General features: G+C 53.3%; 2 protein-coding genes across 2 annotated transcripts in view; one reads left to right on the top strand and one right to left on the bottom strand.

Moving 5' to 3' along the window:
* The first annotated feature begins 856 nt into the window (after nt 1-856).
* NUDT17 (nudix hydrolase 17) lies at nt 857-9,446 on the top strand. Its single transcript, XM_084613093.1, has 8 exons — nt 857-1,025; nt 1,935-2,057; nt 2,761-2,944; nt 3,769-3,794; nt 4,274-4,366; nt 5,255-5,353; nt 5,881-6,017; nt 6,770-9,446. Exons 1-8 carry the CDS (start codon nt 951-953, stop codon nt 6,930-6,932), a joined length of 900 nt encoding a protein of 299 aa, XP_084469219.1. The 5' UTR covers nt 857-950; the 3' UTR covers nt 6,933-9,446.
* Nucleotides 7,602-20,127, bottom strand: part of PIAS3 (protein inhibitor of activated STAT 3) — a gene marked incomplete at its 5' end in the record, with an annotated part of 37,543 nt that continues 25,017 nt past the window's right edge. The window contains 8 exon segments of the mRNA XM_084613092.1: nt 7,602-11,091; nt 12,060-12,097; nt 14,087-14,220; nt 16,334-16,505; nt 16,985-17,121; nt 17,471-17,631; nt 18,139-18,212; nt 18,850-18,955. Of these exon segments, the coding sequence (XP_084469218.1) occupies nt 10,828-11,091; nt 12,060-12,097; nt 14,087-14,220; nt 16,334-16,505; nt 16,985-17,121; nt 17,471-17,631; nt 18,139-18,212; nt 18,850-18,955 (1,086 nt within the window). The 3' untranslated portion in view covers nt 7,602-10,827.

Genomic DNA, 20,127 nt, shown 5'->3' with positions numbered 1-20,127 from the left:
AAATCTTAGCCATGGTCTGCGGACCCCTGGGTTGAAAACCACTGTTCTGTGTAACAACAACCTTTCACAGACCCCCTTAGACATAGGCTATGGACCACAGGTTGAGAACCTGTTTCAGAGTAACAGCCGTGTTAGTCTGTATTCGCAAAAAGAAAAGGAGGACTTGTGGCACCTTAGAGACTAACCAATTTATTTGAGCGTAAGCTTTCGTGAGCTACAGCTCAGGAGCTCTGCACCTGGGTGAGATCCCATCTGCCCTCCAGTGGCTGCAGATAGCGGCAGGAAGCCCTAAGCATGGAGGCTTCACCCATCACTGCTAGCAGGAGTAATGATCTCCAGGCCGGAGACTTTTACGAACCAAGAAACTTTCCTCCCGCTAAACCTTCCAGGCCAGCTGGAGCAGAGGCCCTCGTGTGGGCAGGTTTCCGGGCCCGCCGTCAGGGGCGAGGCGCAAGGTAGGAAGGTGTAACGGGAGCAGCGGGATCACCGCAGGAGGCACTTAGACTGAGATGGGGGCACGCTCTTTGTTCTGCGTCTGTACAGCGCCTAGCGCCATGGGGTCCTGGTCCAGGACAGGGCTCCAACAGGTGGAGGGGAAGGGTCTCCACCGCTTCCAGAGGGCAACACCCCCAGCTCCTCGGGATGCTGGGTTCCGCCCCAGCCAGGGTCCGCGCGCCCCACCTCCAAGGGGAGAGTCGGGTTCCAAGGGGCTGCAGCGATTGGGGGGGGGGGGGATGTGCCCAATTCCTGCTGGAAACGCCGGTAGGGGGATCCCCGATTGTCCTGCCGCGGCTGAGCCGGTTGCACGGCGAGCGGCCAGCAGGGGGCGCCCCTCTCCACTCGCTGCCCGGCTGGCGCCTCTGTGGGGCCTGCAGCCGCCGCGGTTCCCGGGTTTCCTGCGCTCGCGGCAAGTCCCCGAGCCAGGGCTGCGCTCCCCCGGCGCGGCGCCCATGGAGAGCCTGGCGCGGGGCCTGGTGCGCCTGGCCAAGGGCAGCGCCCGGCCCGAGCGCGCCGGGTTCCTGCAGGTGCGGGCCCGGGGGCACAGCGGGGCGCTTGGAGGGGGGGGGGGGGCTGAGTGTGCATGGAGGTGGGGGGAGAGCGGGGTGTGCAGGGGGACTGGGGGAGGGTTGGGCGTGCAATAGGAGGGGCTGGGGGGGGCACAGGGCTGCGTATGCAGGAGGTGGGGTGGAGGCTGGGTGTGGGGGTGTGTGCAAGGGGATGGGAGTGCAGGGGGATGCGGTGTGCAGGGAGGTTGGGGGAGAGCTGGGTGTGTAAGGGGGTTGGGGAGAGGGCTGGGTGTGCAAGGGGACTCGGTGTGCAGGGAGGGTGGGGGAGGGCTGGGTGTGCAAGGGGGGTGGTTTAGGTTAGTGACAGAGCCAGAACTAGAACCCAGGAGTCCTGGCGCCCAGGCCCCTTCTCTAGCCACTAATCTGGACCCAGCGACCCCTTTGCGCTCCCTCCTCCATGAGGGACTCTGGCCTGAGGCCTTCTCCGGCAGCCGCCTCTCAGTCTGGAGGCCCCATTAACCTCTCCTCCCTGCAGGGGCAGGCCAAAGATAAGGGAGGTGCCGTGCAGGTGCAGGTGTTCAGGCCGTGGGCGCTGTGCTCCGCTGAGGACAGCCCGGTCTGGTTCCTGGGCCGAGTCTAGTCAATGGGGCGCCTGCTGCCATCAGGACTCCTGGGCTCTATCCTCAGCTCTGGGCGAGGATGTGGGCAAGTGGCTAGAGCAGGGGATTGGTCTCTAGTCTCCAGTCTGTCCCTGAGTTGGCTGAGTCCCATCTCCTCTCCATGCCCAGTCTCCCTTCCGGAGCGGGGAGGGTCCTGCCCGAGCTGCTGGGCTCTGTTGCCCACAAGTAATGTGTGTAAAGGGCTGGGAGCCCCCCATGAAGCGTGGTGAGAAGACAAGGCCTGTGATTTCCCTGCTCTCTCTCTCAGAGCATCACCGGGCACTTCTGTGCTCCCCACGAGGACAAGGCGATGGTCAGCTGCGGCTTGGACCAAAACCAGTTTGTCATTTCCGACAGCGAGTTCCCTGGCTCTACCAGGATCCTTCTGAAGGTCAGGACATGTTGCGGGGAGGCACTTGTATCTAAACTGATGGGCTTGAAGGGAGCGGCTAGAGCAGGGGATTGGGCGTCGGGACGCCTGGGTCCACCACTCCTCTCTGGGAGGTAGTGTGTTTGGGTAGTTAGACCTGAACACGTGCTGTCAGGACTCCTGGGTTCTATTTCTGCCTCTGTCACTGACTTGCTGCATGGCCTCGGGCAAGCATCTGTGCCTCAGTTTCTCAACCTGCAAGCTGAGAACAGTCCAGTAATATCTATAAAGTCTTCAGCGCTTCCCGGCTGGTCGGTGCCATGTAACTTACTAACATACAAGAGCCCATGGCATTTTCTGGGAGGAGGAAGGGGCTTAGCCCAGGGTCCTTACCAAGGAAAGTCGAGCTGTTCTGAGCTCCGAGGCACCGTGTGGAACATGCCTGGGTATGTGATATTGGCCGCAGCGTGTCTGGCGACTGCCTGCGTCAGCTGCGGATCCTGTCTGCTCCTCGTGCCCTTTGCATAGCAAGAAGAGTTGGCCCAAAATGACCCCTCTGCTGTGTTAAGCCCCAGAGGTGGCTGCATGTCACAGCTGCTGTGCGGAGAAACTTGGTGGAGCTCTTTGGGATGAAAGGTCCGACGGGCCTGATCTGGGAAGCTGCAGTCTCTTGCTGAGGCCTGGTGTGACTGTTACCAAATACTCGCTCCTTTTCCTTCCGCAGAGACCGTCCTTTTGTCCCATCAAGCACCTGGAGGAGAGGCAGGCTGCCGCGCTGCCAGAGGCGCTCCGAGGCCGTGGGGTAGACGTGGGGGTGGCTGTCGTACTGCAGTCCGTTGACAGGAGAGTCTTGCTCACGCGAAGGGCCAAGAATCTCAGCATCTTCCCCAACATCTGGGTGCCCCCCGGTGAGAGGACACGGGCGAGGCTGGCTTAGAAATGGCCAAGCCAGGGCCCAGGCACTCCAATGGGGACCTGGTGATGCGTCTAGCTGGGGTTTCCTGTCAATTGCCTGCCTGGCCCATGGATGGGGGGCAGTTCTGTGGTCATTGGAAGGGGGAGAGGGTTGTTTAGAGGGAAGAGTTGGAGACTGGGAATTGAGCCTCTTAAATCGTATTCCCAGGCCTAGGAAAGGAGTGTGGGCTAGTGGTTAAAGACAATGATTGGGAGACCGGACTCCTGGGTTCCATTCACAGCTTTGCCACTGACTTTGTCGTGTGACCTTTGCCAAGTCAACTTCCTTCAATTGGGCTCCCTCCCCTTCCCGCCCCGCTGTCCTTACCAAATGCACTGGGGTGTAACTCACTAGCTGCGTTGAGATCCTGCAGTGAAAGGCGCTAGGGCGTGCAGACAATTAAACAGCAGGAAGTTGGAAGGAAGTGAAACGGGCGAGCCCTTCGTTAAACCAGCCCGGTAGGGGGAGAAAACGCTGCTGCCGGGAGATCAGCCACCCCTGGGGGACCCTGCTGTGGCTGGAGTGTTTCTTCTGCTAGGGTTGTATGTTATCTGTGCCGGTCAGGAGGCCTAGTCACAGACCAGGTTCCCATGGTGCCAGGTGCTGTACAGACCCGGAACAAAGACAGCCCCCGTCCTCCTCCCTCCAACCCCTCAATAGGCTGTGAGACCACCAGGGTCCAGCAGCAGCAGCCACGGGGAGCATCTCCGTTGCCTCCAGGGGGCGCTGGACCTGCTCAGTGTGCCGCTTACCGCTCCCGATTCTCTCCCCTTGCAGGTGGGCACATGGAGCCGGACGAACAGGTACCGCCTCGACATGCCGTGCGGATGCCAGTGGGGTTGGTTTGAATGGGCGAGTGGTGGTGGGGGAGCAGCAGGTGTGGGGGGGTCTCTGTGTCTACATGGGGAAGGGAAGGGAAGGGGATAAAGCTGAGCGTAGTGTAATTTTCCCTGGGATTTTCAAATGGGAACTGGGGTAGGCGCTGCTTAGAGCCAGGGACGGCATCAGAGCTTCTGGGTTCTTGGTCTGACTCTGCCACGTAGGAGCTGCGTGGCCTTGGACGAGTCACTTCCCCTCTCGGTGCCTCGGTTTCCCTATCTGTAAAGTGGGGTGCCAGCTTAGCATGCAGAGGCTTGTAAAGCTCTTGAGTTCTGCGGCTAGGGGGCGCTGTTACGGCGCAGCACGGTACCAGGCTGGATTCCAGAGCCCCTGGCACTGCGGAACGTAGGACGCAGGCAGGCTGTGCCGGGCCGGCCCTCACCTCGCTGTCCCTTGACCGTAGTTGCTGGAGGCGGGCCTGCGGGAGCTGCAGGAGGAGACAGGCTTGCGGCTGGAGCCGGGCAGGTTCTCCTGGACGATGCTGGGCCTGTGGGAGGTAATGTCCCGTTCTCCTGACCTGGGTCACGGGGAACCGCTCGGCACGCACCAGGTTCCAGAGAGGCCCCAGCCTGGGATGGTCCGTGCTCAAAGCGCGAACCTCTTCGGGGGCGGGGAGGGGTGAAGGGACCACATCCATCAACCAGCAGCAGTAGCTGATTCAAGCTTCCTCTGCGGATCAGCCACTAGGGAGCGATGACTTCCCACCCTCTCCTAGCGCGAGCCACACGCGCAGCCGTGACCTGGTGCAGCGAATGGGGCTGGGGTCGAGCGCCCCCTCCTGAATCCCCAGCACTCCCTGCAGCGGCTTGCACTGAGTCACCCCGTCCCAGGATTTGGAAGGAGGCATTGCTGGGTTCAAGAGAGCGAGATAAGTCCCCCATTGATGGCGATTAGCCCGGGTGGCCAGGGACACAGCCCCAGGCTCTGGGTGTCCCAAAACCTCTGAGTACGACAAGCTGGGACTGGATCACTCACTAATTGCCCCATTCTGTTCATTCCCTGTGGGGCACCTGGCACCGGCCACGGTCGGAAGACAGGATCCTGGGCTAGATGGACCCTTGGCCTGACCCAGCACGGCCGGTCTTACGGGCACTGCTGCAGGGCTCAAACGTTCTTGGCCATTTAAGACGCTTGTTTCTTCCTCCCCCCTGCCAAAAATCGGGGCGGCAGCCCTGCTCTCGTGACCCAGCCGCTCGCGTAGTGGTGCTGTTTAAACAGCTGCAGCACCCGTCCCCAGAGGCAGCTGCATTTCGCTGCTTCACAAAGTGCGCTAGAGGCCTGCTGGCAGGGAGGCCTTCAGGATCCAGCCACCAGCCCTCGGCTTGTGCCTCTGGGGCGGGGCCGGGCCTGCCGAGTCCTAGCTCCTGGTTCTCCGTCTGCGCAGTCCGTGTACCCGCCCACGCTGAGCAGAGGGCTGCCGAGGCGGCACCACGTCGTCACGTACCTGTTGCTGCTTTCCACCGAGAGCCACCAGCAGCTGCAGGTGAGTGCCCCCCAGAGCACGGGTGGGGAAGATCTAAGGCAGCTGCTGGGGGGCGTTGCTGGGGGGTGACTAGTGACCCCTGACTGAGGGGACTGCTCGGCCCCGGAGAAGATGGTCGGGAGAGATTAGGTAGAGAGTTGTTCTTACGTGTCCTGATGTACATCCATTGCCTGGGCTTGCTGTCCCCAGACCCCACCCTCCTCAGCATCTTGAAGGCGTCCTTAGGGGAGCCGGCCGTGCAGGTTTCCTACGTTCAGCACCACAAGCCCTGGGCCTCAGCCCTGGGCGTGCGGGACCCTTGGAGGAATTCAGCCTCCATGGCCTGTTCAGACCTCGGCTTCTCCGCTGAGATGACCAGCGCCTGTCCCTTAGGTTTGACTGTGGTTCCGAGCCGGCTTAGCGGCTTGTCTCCCAGCCCTTTGCCCGAGCCTGCCCGTAGCCCCATTGGTCATCAGTCGCGGCGACTCCAAGCCCCAGAGAGTGCCGAGCCTTGCTCCCAGCCCTCAGAGGCATGTGTTGGATTTCAGACGAGGATCAAGGCGGACGGGAGCGAGGTGAGCGCCTACGCCTGGCTGGAACCCCACGTTCTGGAGTGTATCGCGGCTGTCGAGGACGGAGCAGAGAACATGGGGCATGTGCCCAGCAACCTCCCCCCAACCATCAAGTAAGGAGAGTGATTTGCCAACCCAGCCTGGCCGGTTTTCCTCTAAGAAGGGGAGGAATGATGATCTTCCCTTGGAGAGACAGGCTGCATGGTCAGAGGCAGGGCTCTGCTCCCCCACCTCTGAAATGCAGCCAGGTCTGGGGAGGAGCATTGTCACTTCCCAACGGGAAGTGGAGAGGACTCTCCGGAGGGCAGAATGGAAGTGGCTAGGTTGGGATTTGGCCAGCAGACACGGGGTTAACACGCCTAGGCGGAAATGCCCTTTATTGGCCCCCCTGCTGGGTGTCTCTGAACAGCAGCAGCTCTTCTGCCTCCATGCTGGACCGCTGCTCAGGGGAGCGTGTTCCACACCCCAAAACTTTCCCCCAGCTTCTCTCATCTGTTCACCCAGGGCTAGATGGTCCCCCAGGCCAGGGAGCCACAGCACCTGCCCTGCTGGGTGCGGGCTTTACCCGTCTCAGGTACCGCCCCCCAAGCAGGGGCAGGGGCCCTGGTTCCAGTGCAGTCATGGAGGGGGCTGTGGAAGCTGCCCTGTAGGTAACTCTCACTACAGCCTTCCTTCAGTTAAAGCCAGGGAAGTTAGCCCTGGCCTGGCGGGAAGGAGCGGCCCATACAATGACTAGCCCTCACTGGCCACGCCGGGGGTGTTTCGTGCATCAGGCCTGCTCCGTGTTCTCACTCCCCGCTCCGCGTTACTGAGCTGCCAGCCGTAACACGGCCCCTCTGAGTAACTTCCATGATGATCTACCCAGAGCCACGGAGCTGAGCGGGGGCTCGGCCCAGCCCACGGAGCTTCCTATTGCGACCTTCCTGAACACAGCACCTGCAGCGGGGGAAGATGTGGAGCGGGTGAGCACTGGGACCAGGTTCGCCCTGCGGCTCTGGCTGGACACCTTAGCTGTGCGAGACAAGTGAGCAGCGAAATCCCAGGCCCCGGCCTCCCCGCAGGGCAGACAGCTGGGGAGTGGAGCAGCCGCCTCAGTGCTGAGTGGCCGGTGAAGCAGGTCGGCTCCGTCACCATCGCCGGCCCTCGGACCTGCTTTTCCAAGCAAGGCTGCCGAGGCCTGCCAAGAATGAAGTTCCTTCTCACCGCTCCAAGCCCTAGCAGGAAGGGAAGGTGGGGAGTGGGGTCGCTCTCTGGCCCTCCCTCCTATGAAGGAAGCGACCGACAGGTGGTTGCAGCCCCTTATGAAGGGAAGGCACGTCCTGAATGGACTAGGTGGGAATGCCAGCACTAAGGCCAAACCCCGGCTGCCTAGGATGGGGGGGGCATTCACTGTCTTGGAAGCAGAGTGTGGACAGACGTCAAGTAACATTAGAATAACGCCCCTGCCCTAGCCATCCAAGTGTCTTGCTTAGCCAAAGGAGGCACTGAAGAGACAGCATGTGTCAGTGGTTTGAGCTCAGGACTGCAAGCAAGGAACTCCCGTTCCAATTCCGCCCTCCACTGACTACTGCATGGCTCTGCCTCAGTTTCCCCTTATGTAAAAGGGGGCTAACTCACCCTTCTCCCCAGGTCCCAGCTGCTCAAATCCAGCTTGAACAGAGCTCTGCTCCACCAGTCACCGACACCAGCACAGTGGGGGGTGTTTTGAACTTTATTATCTAAAAGGTAGTTTGCATATACAGAAGTGTTGCAAATAATAGAACAGCTGGATATCAAACGGACAGAATAAATAAACCAGAGAAAGTGGCTAGCTGCTTTTTAAAGGTGTCTAGATAATGTTCACCGTGTGTGAGAGCTTATAAAACACTAAGGGACTTCAGACAGTATCAAAACCCTAGACACTCCTTTATCTCCCCCACCCCACACAAACCCTCTACACAAACAACTTGTATGTACAAAACTTGAAAACAGCCAGCGCTCCCTGCAAAGGCTTAATACCGTAATGTCTGTCTCCTCAGCTTCTAGCTGCCTCAACCACCACCTGTACGCAACACTGAAAGTACCTGCCTCTCAAAGGGTACAGTGGAGCCACTATTGCCATGTGAGTTGACCAGCCTGCGACTGGCCCTGGAGGATCTTGGTAGGAGACAGTACAAAGGACAGATGGGTAGGGTTACAAATATGTATAGAAATCTACCTTTACTGGGAGCTGGTCTGTCTGTTCCCCTTCCCCCCCAACATCAGAACTTTAAAAACCCACAAACAATTATGTTCCCACTGAAAATGTACATAGTACATTTGTTCTGGTCCTAAGTCCCTTTTCAGTTTGGTGTTGGGAAGATGAGCAGAGAGAAAGAGGTTTGCAAAAGTTCAGTAATCTCTCAAAGCACCATTTTTCCAAAAAGCAAATCCTCTATCTAGCACTTCTCCACCAAGGATTTCAAAGCAGTTCACACAAGTGGGGGAAGGATAATTCTCCTTGTTTCACAGAGCGCTAAGTCTGTCACTTGGAGGTTTCCAGGTGAAAAGAACCAAGCAAGCTAGTTCTGAGGGCTGGTATTTTGAAGGTGACTAGTAGTTGGTTCATCGTTTTCCAGCCAACCGCTCTTTAAATGAAGAGCTGGAACAGCATCAGCTGGACGTAGTCCCTCTCCAAAACAGAGGAAAAATGATTAGCGCAACTAAGAATGCAAGGTAAAGCTGCACCTCAACTATTCCTCAGCAGGATTCACTACAACTGATACAAGAGCCAGTAAAGTCACAGCAGGATTCTGGGCACAGCTACTTGACTCCTGACCCCGGACCACCCTTCTCCAGAACCACAGGGAACCAGGTTTGTTTTGAAGTTCTTGATGGAGACACTTGTGCAGGGAAAAAGGTGCAAAAAAATGCTACACGTCGTACCCTTCTGAGTGCCATTTTGACCATGTGATGGTGCATCGAACTCGCATGCCAATCTTGCTATTGTGATCAAAAAAATTTAACTTGGCCGTAGGTGGTTGGCGAGACCCTGCTTACGCAGGACCCTTGAAGAAGCGGCTGTGATGCTGTAAAGGTTACAAACTAAGGCATCCATTTAAAGACATAAATAAAACAGGCAGCAGGCAATGTGCTGTCCCCGCCAAGGCGCGGTAGCGGGGGCAACACGACCTTCATTTCGTCCTCAGGAGATACAGACACAGGGAGGTCTTTGGAGTTTGGAATGTACAAAAGCTGCAACTGAAAGATACAGATACAGCTTTGTTCTCTGTACAGCTCTGTACTGGAAATACTTAGGAGGAGGAAAAGAAATCTACAGTTTAAAAAAAAGACATCGTAATTCCAAACGAGACAGCCTGGGCTGAGCTGCTCAGTGCCCCCGCGAGGGGACAGAAGGGAGACAAAAGCCCTGGCAGTCACCCTACTCTGCCTCTGCTCGATACTGTCCTGTCTGCAGGAGGGTTTGCAAGCAAGAACCCCTCCCCTTCTTGCCTCCTCTAGCGTCCCAATAAAGAACTGCATCAACTCACGTGTAAATGCCCCTGATGGGACATCAATTCAAACAGACTCTTTTTGTCTTGATTCTTACCAAAAAAAAAAAGGGGGGGGGGGCGCAAATTGTAATGAGGACACAAAACTAAAACAGCAGCCAGGAAAATGTCTAATTTTAAAGGACCGTGGGTGGTGAATTCATAATTAAAAAGTTAACATTTCCTTTCCTGCGCCACTCGTAATGCCACAGCACGTTCATTTAAAAAAAAAAACACCTTTAAAAAAAAATCCCTCTTTTTTTCTCCTTGAAAACGGATCAATCAGTTTCTCTTTCTGGTTCTCACCCACGAGCACATTCGGTTGCAAGCACGAGAGGTTTGCACCGGGGTTTGAAGAACGGATTCGCTTAACAGAGCTGAGTTTGGGGCCCAACGGTGTTGCTTCGGATCATACAATTGAGGCCAAGGCGGGAGGGAGCCCCAACTACTCACCTGCTTCATGGGAATACTTAAGTGCTGCAGGCTACAGATTCACCCTCCCCTCAGTGGCTAGGTCTCTGCTGGGGAACGTCCATATTTGCTGGATAGGGTTTGGAATCAGGGCTCAGTTACAGCATCTGTTTTCCTGCCCATTTGTTATTTAAACCCTGGGACAGCAGAGGTTCTCAGCACAGCATGGTAGCTGTAAGCCGAAGTTTGCTAGCCCCTTTCTGAGTCACCAGCTCTTTGCTCTAACCCAGGCTTGGGAGGGCAGACTCCCCAGGGAAGGAGGGGAGCAAAGAAGAGGATCAAAGAGTGAAGAATGCCATAGGAGCCCAGATCCAGCTCAATCCCTACTGCCAAAGTGCTTGTGTTGGTGCATAAAAGCAGCGGGCAGCTCCCTGAAAGACACCCACCCACCTTCCATCCATGCCTGGAGGGTTGCTGGACCCAGACAAATTTCTCTCCTCACCCCGCTTCGGGGAGTCAGCAATGGTGTGCTGCAAAGAGATGCAGAAGGTGGGTGACATCCTGGGGTGTGTGTGTGGGGGGGGGGAATGGCTGCTAAGTCCTGCTTTGGCCACTAGATGGTGCTGTTCTAGCAGTACAGCATCAAGGTGGGGATTATCACTGTAGGATCTTTGTGCAGAATCCTACCAAAAAATAAAGTGAAAAACACAGTTTTAAAATGGTCTTGAAAAACAGAGGTTACCCCCGACCACTGGCACCCCCCAGCAAGTGGTACCAGTATGATCAGGCGGACGCGTGCAGAACTGAAAGCCCTCCTGCGAGGCTCCAAGGTTGGGCTTAACAGGGGAGTTGCCCTGACCGAGAGAGACACTTAGGAGACCTGGTACTGGTTGGATCCTTTCCATCCCAGACAAAAGCCCAACTCAACAGCAGCTGCTGAAAATCTGCTTTTCTCTCCTATCCTTGGGGTAAACCGAGGTGCCAGTGTGCCCTGGGCCTAGGGTTAGTCTAAGGAAATGATGTCCGGCCTGCAGCCCGGGAGAGCTGCGCTGTTACTCATTGTCCCATTATGCCCATGGCTCTCCCGCAGCGTGTTCGTGGAGACAATGCTGCTGATGCGGCCGCTGGTGGGGCTGATGCTGTTGTGGGATCCTGCCATGACGGGAGCCAGGGGGTTCATGAAATGGGTAGACGTGCCTCGGTACTGGAAGAAATGGCTCAGGGCGTCCTGTTCATCCAGGGAGGTGATCACGGAAGGGCTGTAGTGCTGCCGGGCAAGGAACAGAGCATCAATCATTAGACTGGGCGCCTATTCAAACCCCTCCCAAACCCCCTCCGGTGCTTAGAGCGCTGGCGGTGCCCGATCTGCAAGGGGAACAGACGTCACTGCAAAGCAACAGATTTCACTGCTTGCGCTACCAAGAGGGGGAAAGGGAACAGCAGGAAAGGAGAGAGTTGAGAGTCACAAGTGATACTCCTGAGATTTGGGGGAACTGTACCAGTTTACCAAGACTTCACCTGAGCCAGCTGCCTCCCATTTGGTATAACCCGACAGAGAGCTTGGGCTTTGCTGTAGCTGGAACTCCACGCCAGGTTAGAATGGCGCAGCTGAAGAGGAGATACGCAGTGGTGGCGAGACGAGGCCCAGGAAAGAGAAAGAAACCTGTTGTACCAGCTCTGAAAGGAAACGGCACTTCAAGTTCCCCTAAGTCAGAAGAAGGTATTTCTAGCTAGCTCAATCACCCGCTCTGCCCTGAGTCCCCTGTGAAAGGATCAAATGCCAGGCAGGCAGAGAGCAGCCCCTGGTTAACAAAAAAAATACACCCACTTTCTAAACTGCACTGCAAGTTTGTCTAGATTCACTAGCAGGTAAGTGATATAGTTTCAACTCAGCGCCCTACCTCCTTCCAGAACCTGGAGTAGTGAGGCAGAGTGGAGAATACAGGTGCTAATAAGGAGAAGAGTCATGTATCGAAAGCAAGAATCCAGCATTCCAAGCCACAGACAGCACATGGACCATTCCAGACAACAGCAATGGAACCTAAAGGCATGTGGCTGAGCGAGGCCACGTGAATGTTGGCCACGTCAGGCCCAGATTGCTACAGTGGAGGAGGAGGAGGATTGGCTGAGAGGAAAAGGACAGGGTTACTAGTCTACAGATTTACCAGGGAGGAGAGGGGGAAAAAAAAAAAAGAGAGAGAGAGAGAGAGGAGAGAGCCCCCCCCACAACCTTACCTGATTTTCACTTTGAAGGAAGGTAAACAAATCCAGACCTAGAAAAATAAAAGTGGAAAATATCTTAATGGTAAATAAATTTATGGGGGAGGGAGCCAATTTGTGCTAGATTTTAAGAGTCAACGAATGGGATGGGATCTAACTGATTCTTTAGAGACGGTTACATCTGGATCCACCTCAATATTGTAGGTCAGTAACGGACTGTGATGGCTGCCTTCTTGGCCAACACCAGGGAGAGAAGTGGGGACTTCCAGAGCTAAAAGCATAAGCTGCTACAGCTTGAGCTAACGAGCTACGGCTCTGTAGCTGCAGTTGCCACAACTAGTATCCTCTGTAGATTGCCAGAGGGGGTCCTCTGGTGCACACTCCCCAGTGGGCTACAAAGCCATCTGTAACGGATCATGTAGCCTTGGTGTTGAAATACATCGGGGGCTAGATTCTCACACAGTGTTAGGGAACCTTAAATTGGGTGCGAGTCCCAGCATCACTGTGCAAAATTTACGAGCACATTTGCCAACTATCTATAGGATTCACTTTAAATAAGAATCCTTAACATCATGCACTGCTGAAGTGCCAGCTATCTCGGGGGTGGAACACAGCAGCTGTTTAACAGCACTCAGCAACGCTACCGAGCAGCTCAGGATGGGGGAGTGCAAAGCATGTCTACAAACAGAAGCTACAAGTGGAATTTAGGGAGGCAATGTCCCAAAGCGGAATGGCCCAGATGCTGGTGTTGGGTGCATTTTGAAAGAAAAATGCACCCGAGGTCCTTAGCGTCACAAAGCTCAGGGCTAGAGCTGGGCAAAGAGGTTTTTGGGGTTTTGTCAAAAAATGCAGTTTCGGTCAACCTGAAACTTGCCTGGGATGGGGGAGACAGAATCACTCCTCTGGAGCAGGGACCTGACTGCAGATCGACCCCCTCCCTGGTGAGCACCTCACCCACTAGGCTACAGGCTACTCTGGGTGGGCTGCCCTCAGTCTTTTCTGTTGCAACTGTTCCACTTTGCATAAACCGTTAAATATTCATTGGGCCAGAGAGAGAGACTCTCTAGGCCTCACGCAGGAGGGAGGGGATGTGGGTTCAAATCCCTCCTCCGATTCCGGCAGGATGAAATGAAACTTTTTGTACAACCCGAAATGGACACCCATGCCCTGTGTGCTGATGCCAGACAGCTAGGAACCACCTAGTTTATCAAAGCTTCCTAACAGGCCATCAGCCTGTTACCGTGCAAGTGTTCCACCAGCCAAGGAGGAGGAGAGGGAGTGTGCTCAGTGGTCTATGCGTGGGACTGGAAATTAGAACACTGCTCGTCCTGTCTCTGCCACTGACTTGCTGTGCGACCTCAGGGCAAGTCACTTTCTCTCTCTCTCACCTCTCTCTGTCCCCATCTGTAAAGCTGGAATTTTAAGGTCTCCTTCAGTGGGGAATGGCGAGTGATTTTTGTGAACAACTTGGAGAGACTCAGATGACAGGAAGCTGTTTTCTAGATCAGTGAACTATTGCCTTGCAATCTTAGATCAGGTCTGAGGAGGTTACAATGAATGACACAAGTCTCTCGACTCTTCCAGGGTGGAGCTGGCTGCCTCCACTTCCCCTTATGGCAGCCACAGGAGCAAGACCAGGAATGGAAGTCTCTGGTCATGAAAAGCATTAGCCACTAGGCCAGCTAATAGCTAAGTCTTCTCTATCCTCTGTTACTAATCATCAGTTTTCAATTATTCTGCCTCACTAAGGCGCTCACCTGCAGGTCTGCAGAAATCTCGCACCAGGGCTGGTACTTCAGGCTCCTGCTTCCTGTCTAAGAGAACTCTGCCATTCAACGATACGTGCTCTGATCTGCAACAGTCATGAGGCTGCTCCAAGCCGTGCAAGGCTGGGCGAAAGAGCAGCCCAAGTACCTTTGTGGGTTAGATCATCCATAACTGATTTGGAGGCCATGGGCGCTGGTTGCTACAGCTGAGGTCTTGGTCTGGTAAACTGGTACAGTTGCCCGAATAGGTGATTTGGAAAGCGCTGCTCTCCTTACCTTGAATCTCTGATGGCACCTGGTAGGAAGGATGGTATTCAGGGATTGGGAGGCTGGAGAGATAGTCGCTGCCGATAGCTGCCATGGGAGGACTTCGAAGCACAGAGGATGGCTGGTGATCAACATTTAACACCCTGAAATGGAACAGAAACCCAATAAGGCAGAGCAAAGCAACCATAACTCCGGGTGTGAAACACACCAGCAGCCTGCCCTTAAAGTCAGGGACAGTGAAGCACCAGCAAGAAACCCCGAGAGACAATACTGGACACCAAGCAGCAGGCCCCACCCCACCATGGGAAATGAGACACAGACGCAGCGTCACCATCTGTCTTGAACACCCAGCCCCATTAGGCCTCAGCTTCAGAGTTTATCAGTGACTAGCTGCACTCTTGTGCAGTGCCTCCATCCCAGGACTGTTATCGGCTGTCCTACCTATGCCCTCAGCTTGTGCATATAGGGAAGCCAGTGTCGTGCAGTGGGCAGAGCACTGGACTGGGACTCAGGAGACCAGGGTTCTATACCTGGCTCTGTCACTGGCCTGCTGGGTGACCTTGGGCAAATCACTTCCCCAATCTGTGCCTCTGTTTCCCCATCTGTAAAATGGGGATAACGCTACTGACCTCTAGTGGAAAGCATGCTCTGAAGTCTATGGATGGAAAGAGCTATATAAAAGCCAGATATTACTATTAGGAAGAGAAAGAACACGAGATCACCTGTTTAAAGATACACTGCTAAAATAAAAACCACTAAAAAAAAAAATGTGACTTGGATCTAAGGTACTTATATAGCCCCCCGTTATGGCACTACCTGAGCGCCTCACAACCTTTCGTGTTTATCCTCCCAACTCCCCTGTGAGGTGGGGAAGTGTTATTTATCCCCATTACACAGAGGAGGATCCCATCACCCTGCTCTTATCCATCGCTTGTTGTCAGTAGATCTCACAGAAGGTCAGTATCATTCTTCCTGTTTTAATGATGGAGAAACTGAGGCCCAGATCTGCAAAGGATCTTCCACTGATTTCAATACCTGTTTGTGGATCTGGGTCAGAGAAACTACAGGTATATCTACACTGCAAAAATAATAATCACCACCACCACCACAGCCGCAAGTCTTCGAGCCTGGGTCAACTGACTCAGACTTGCGGAGTTCGTGCCATCAGATTAAATACAGCAGCGTAGATGTTCCTGCTCAGGTGGGACCCAGGTCTGTCACCCAGCAAGGGGCAGTAGGTCTCAGAGCCTGGGCTCCAGCTCGTACAGGAACGGCTACACTGCTGTTTGCAGTCCCATAGCACCATCCGCAGTCAGCTGACCCGAGCTCTGAGACTCGCTGCCGTGGGAAATTATATTTATTTGTTTATACCAGTGTAGACGTACTCTAAGTGACATGCACAAAGGCCCCTTCATCATACAGGGGCTGATCCTGCTGCTGTTGAAGAAGCAATATAAGCCACAATCCTATCAGACAGTGTTTCCCAAAGTCTGAGGCATGCACTCCCAGGGGCACAAAGGACTGACCAAGGATGGGGCACAACACGTGTGCCATGGAGAGAGGACAATGCCCAAATTAATTTCTCTCTTAAATGGTGTCTAACGTTTGGAACACAGACAAGGGAAAAGCATGGTCTTTCCTGCTCTAAACAGAAATTCTATGCACAAAAGTTGATACCAACTCCTGCATTTTTGTCCATTAGTCAAATCAGCAAAAAAACCACCAAAGTTGTCATTCACATACTACATATTCCAGGCCTCTGAAATCAGTACAATTGCCCAAACACACTGCTATATCTGAGTGGGCAGCAGTTCAACATGAAGCGATTGTGAAACTCAAATATAACGAGGGCTACAGCGAGTTAGTGAAACATCACACTCTGTGAATTAAAAAAGAAGGAGACACATGAATGAAAACGGCATCTACAAAAGTGACACAGGCTATCAATCCCTTTGCTTCAGGGGACGCTCTGATCATGGCCCAGGGTCAAGCCGAGATGTGCCTCCTACCCCTTTATACTATGGCGTCAGTACAACTGGCAATGTGTATTACTGGGAGAGTGGAGGGTTTGCCTTCCCTAAGCATCCTGTATGGACTTCCAGAGACAGGACACAGGACTATGGAGACCACTGGCCTGGTCCAATACATTTCCTATCTATGGGACAAGCTGCCTCTCCTTGTTACTGTGACATCTGCAGCATACAGGAAAGAAGGCAAAGACGAAAACCCAGAAAGGGTTTATAAGACGTTTCCTACCCCTTGGGCCCTACGGCCGACGGGATAGCCACAGTGGAGACAGGGCACTGTTTCTTGACAGGAGGCTCCTCCTCATCTGATGAGCTGTCCAGCGTGAGGTCGATGACCTCCACTTTCTTTTTGCTCTCCAAGGAGTGCTTTCCATCGGAGCCCACAGCATAAAGGGGGCTGGCTGCAGAGAGAGGGGAAGCAAGAAGCTGCAGTTGGCCAAGGTAGCTGAAGGCAAAGCATTGCCCCACAAAGAAGCTTTGCACTTCTACAGCATCTTCCATCTGAGGATCTCAAAGCATTTTGCAAATATTAATTAAGCCTCATAATAAAAGCATCATCCCTTTTTATAACAGACAGGGTATTAACACTAGCGTCCTAACTAAATTTCAGCTCTAGTACTTGCATTCGGCCTACCTAGAATTACCCTCTGCGGTTTCAACTGGACATGGGATTCTTCTTCCTTTCCCATTGTAAGCTATTATGTAGCACTGCTGTGCATTGTTAAACACTTGCTGTGTTTCTTGGCTGCACTTCAGTGGTGCAGCGATCCCTATATACTGATTGTATTTCAAGTATCTGAAATGCTTTGGACCCTTCCAGAGAAAGGTGCTATGGAAAAGCAAGACATTTTTAAAGAGATGGTGCCCATAGCTCCCGTACCCTCAATCCCATTGTACGTAGACGTCGGGCACACCTCCTGGTTTTCTTTCTTGGGCTTCATGGGACACCAGGAGCCATCTTCCATAAACTGGATCTCATCGCAGTCTGTGCACGAGTTGAGGATTTCCATGAACAACCTGTCACGCAGATGAGCAAGAGCATAAGCTGAAAAAAGCCATCAATGAAAAGACCCGCACCTCTGAGGAAGCCTGCCTGGCCCTGAACAATTGGGTGTTGATGTTACAGACATGAGGGGGTTGGATGGGGCTCAGGGGACTAGTAAATGAAATACAGAGAATTACATTTCAAAGTCCTGGGTTCAAGTCCAGCTCAGGCCAGTACTGACCAAGAGTCAGGCTGGTCTATGTGGAATGAGTGGGAATCTTAGACTAAGTTGTTCAAGGCAGGGACTGTCTGTACATACCAACATTAAACTACAAATAGTTTCCAGGCTGGGGCTTGGACCCAGAAACCTACTCAGCTTACCCATCAATGATCAGGCTGTCATAGGGGGCTTTCTTATCACACACAGGGCAGGTCCATGTAGGTTTCTTCTCGTTCATCTGAAGGTAGAGCGCAGCGTCAAAGCACTGGAGGTGGGTGCAGGTAATGGCTCGGCAGGGCACTATTAGCCTCATCTTACCGAGCTGGAAGACGGAGAAAGGAGAAATTAACATGCTTTGGTACAAAGCACTTTCACGGGGCACCGTGAGAAACCAACAAATTCAATTTTTTCCTATTCTGGCCCTTTCACTGAACGTGCCCAGAGAGCCAAACTTATGCCAGGAGGGGTATGTAATGTAGCATCAACTACGGCTTCACCAGGGATGGGAAAGCTGAACCTCCTTGGACCTCCCACCCCACACATACATACAAAGTGGAAAACTTTGCACAGCCTTAGTCAGTATCACACATTTTAGGCTAACCCCAGAAAATACTATATACATACAGGTGTCTATGCTGAAAAGTTTGGATCAACATTTCCAGCGAACTTTTATGCATGGGGAAAAGGGAGCTGGTTTAATAAAAGACTCCTAAGGAAGGGAACCTTTTATAAAACCGGAACAGCAGCATTCGTATTGGTGTTACCACACGACATTTTTAGGCAAACACAAGGTGGATGCTGAAGCATAGAGAACTCGTATAGAACCCACCGGACACATGAGAGAAACCCGTAAGCTCGTTGTCGCTATCTCGCTGTCGGGATCAGCTGTTAATTTTTCTTTGACTGAAAGGAAAAAAGTTTCTCAGGTCTATCAAAAGTGTTAGTGATATTTTTAAGATTATATATCTTATAATATGAAGTTATCTTTCTAGGAAGTGATATGGTAGCAAACTTGATATTTCTATTATATTAGACCCTAGAGGCCCCAATCAGGGCTTCCTTGGGCACAGAACAAAAAAGATCTTACAACCTACCTTTAAGAGGAAACAAGTGGAAACGATAGACAAAGGGAACACGCTACCGGTGAGCCAGCATATGATTAGTGTACTAAGCAGCAAGCACAGCACACCAGTTGACTAACCATTCTTAAGTGTTGGATAGACATCACAGCACAGAGGGGTTTTAAGGAGAAGAGCGGCCTTGTGAATTTTAACGTGGAGCTCCTCCCATGACGTTCCCAGCAGCCAGGCAGTTTAACCCCCTTCCCTCCACTCACAACTCAGGTATCTTTGTTTTCAACTGCAGTTCATGCTTTTCATAAAAATGGGACTGCTTGCACGTGTAACCTTGTGTGTATATGTGTTTGAAAGAGGGCTTATGGGAATTTGTGCTTGACTAGTTTGCTGTAGCAGGATTCACACCTATTCAGCTAGAGATCATGTAACAAATGGTTGAAAAACGTAAAGCAGCAGCTACTCACTCAGGGCCCGGGAGTGGTCTGGGTTCCGAATGCCCTTGGCTCTCAGCTTCTGTAGCAGTGTGACTGAAGTCAGCTGTTTCACCAGGTAAACTGACAGAGAGTAGTTCTGTTGACAGAAAGACTGATGTTAGGCCTTCTAGCCTACAAAGCAAACTATAAAGAGGGCTCGTCTCTGTTTGCGAAGCCTGGCGTAACTGTACAGTTCTGTAAAAAGGGATTTTTAACAATTACTAGCGACGCTTTGTACCTGTATAACACCCTCCTTAATGTCTATACAGACCCACACCAAAACAGGCCCTTTCAATGAAAAATTCTTGTGTGCTCGCACACTAGCCCTGGCTCCTTTTCAGGAGTTGTACCTCAGGTCTTTGGGGTCCCTCAGCAGGGGTCTACTGGGATCAGCTGTCCCTCCACCACGCCATTTTGGGTTTATCCAAATCCAACTTTTGGGGAGCCTCCACAAGGGGATCCACGCTTTAGGCCACTCCCCTTTGGTAGCTGGGCCTATTGTCTACAAACTGATCTGCCAACTGGCCCGCACTATGTGAATTCTAGGTGTTCAATCCACTAACCACACTTAAAGCTCCAGGGGACACATTTCACACAAGTGCTCTAAACTCCTCAGGTCATACAAAGATTCCAGAGTGGGGACACTGGCCCCTTTGCCCCACTGTGGGAACAACTGCCTAGCAAGGTGCCAACCTCCATGTACATCACCCGCTTGCTCTTTTGTACACCCCAAAACCTTTTCTCATAGGCCTCAGGTGCTAAGTCAAATGTACGCAATAAGGCTCTCTTGAACGGTTCATAGTTCCCAGCATCAGTCCAGTCCACTTGAGTATGTGCCTCAGTGGTTTGGGGACCCAGTAAGGAAGTGACACTACGCAGCCAGTCTGCAGGGGAATTTGGTTCAACTCACAAACTTTCTCAAAGGTGGGGAGGTAGACATCTCTTCCCCTCCCTTCCTGTAATGGGACCAATAATTTAGCACCTCTGCCCCCTGCAGGGGAGGCATCCTACAGTCTCCCCCCACTTACTGTTCCCTTTTGTCCTTCATTCAACTGCTTTTCCACATCCCATTTCACGATCCTCTAGTAGCCAGACCTTGATCTTCAGCCTCAATTCCTCCATCCAGAGCCTTTTTGCGTCCAGCTCTAGCTTCTGCCACTCCAGCTCCAGAGCTGGGGAACTGAGCCCTGCAGATGTCCAGCTGCTGCTGCAGAAGCTGTGGCTACCGCCTCTGCCATCCTCGGACTCTCTCAGAATCCTGCCTAGGTC

Source organism: Lepidochelys olivacea (assembly GCF_965140295.1).
Source record: "Lepidochelys olivacea isolate rLepOli2 genome assembly, chromosome: 24".
NCBI classification, from domain to species: domain Eukaryota; kingdom Metazoa; phylum Chordata; order Testudines; family Cheloniidae; genus Lepidochelys; species Lepidochelys olivacea.
This window is presented reverse-complemented; position numbering and strand designations above follow the sequence as displayed.

Excerpts from the sequence above, each read along its gene's own strand:
- NUDT17 (XM_084613093.1), top strand. The coding sequence starts at position 951 with ATGGAGAGCCTGGCGCGGGGCCTGGTGCGCCTGGCCAAGGGCAGCGCC. Across the intron at positions 4,367-5,254 it reads CGATGCTGGGCCTGTGGGAG|TCCGTGTACCCGCCCACGCT; the intron begins GTAATGTCCCGT and ends CCGTCTGCGCAG. Across the intron at positions 6,018-6,769 it reads AACCTCCCCCCAACCATCAA|AGCCACGGAGCTGAGCGGGG; the intron begins GTAAGGAGAGTG and ends TGATCTACCCAG.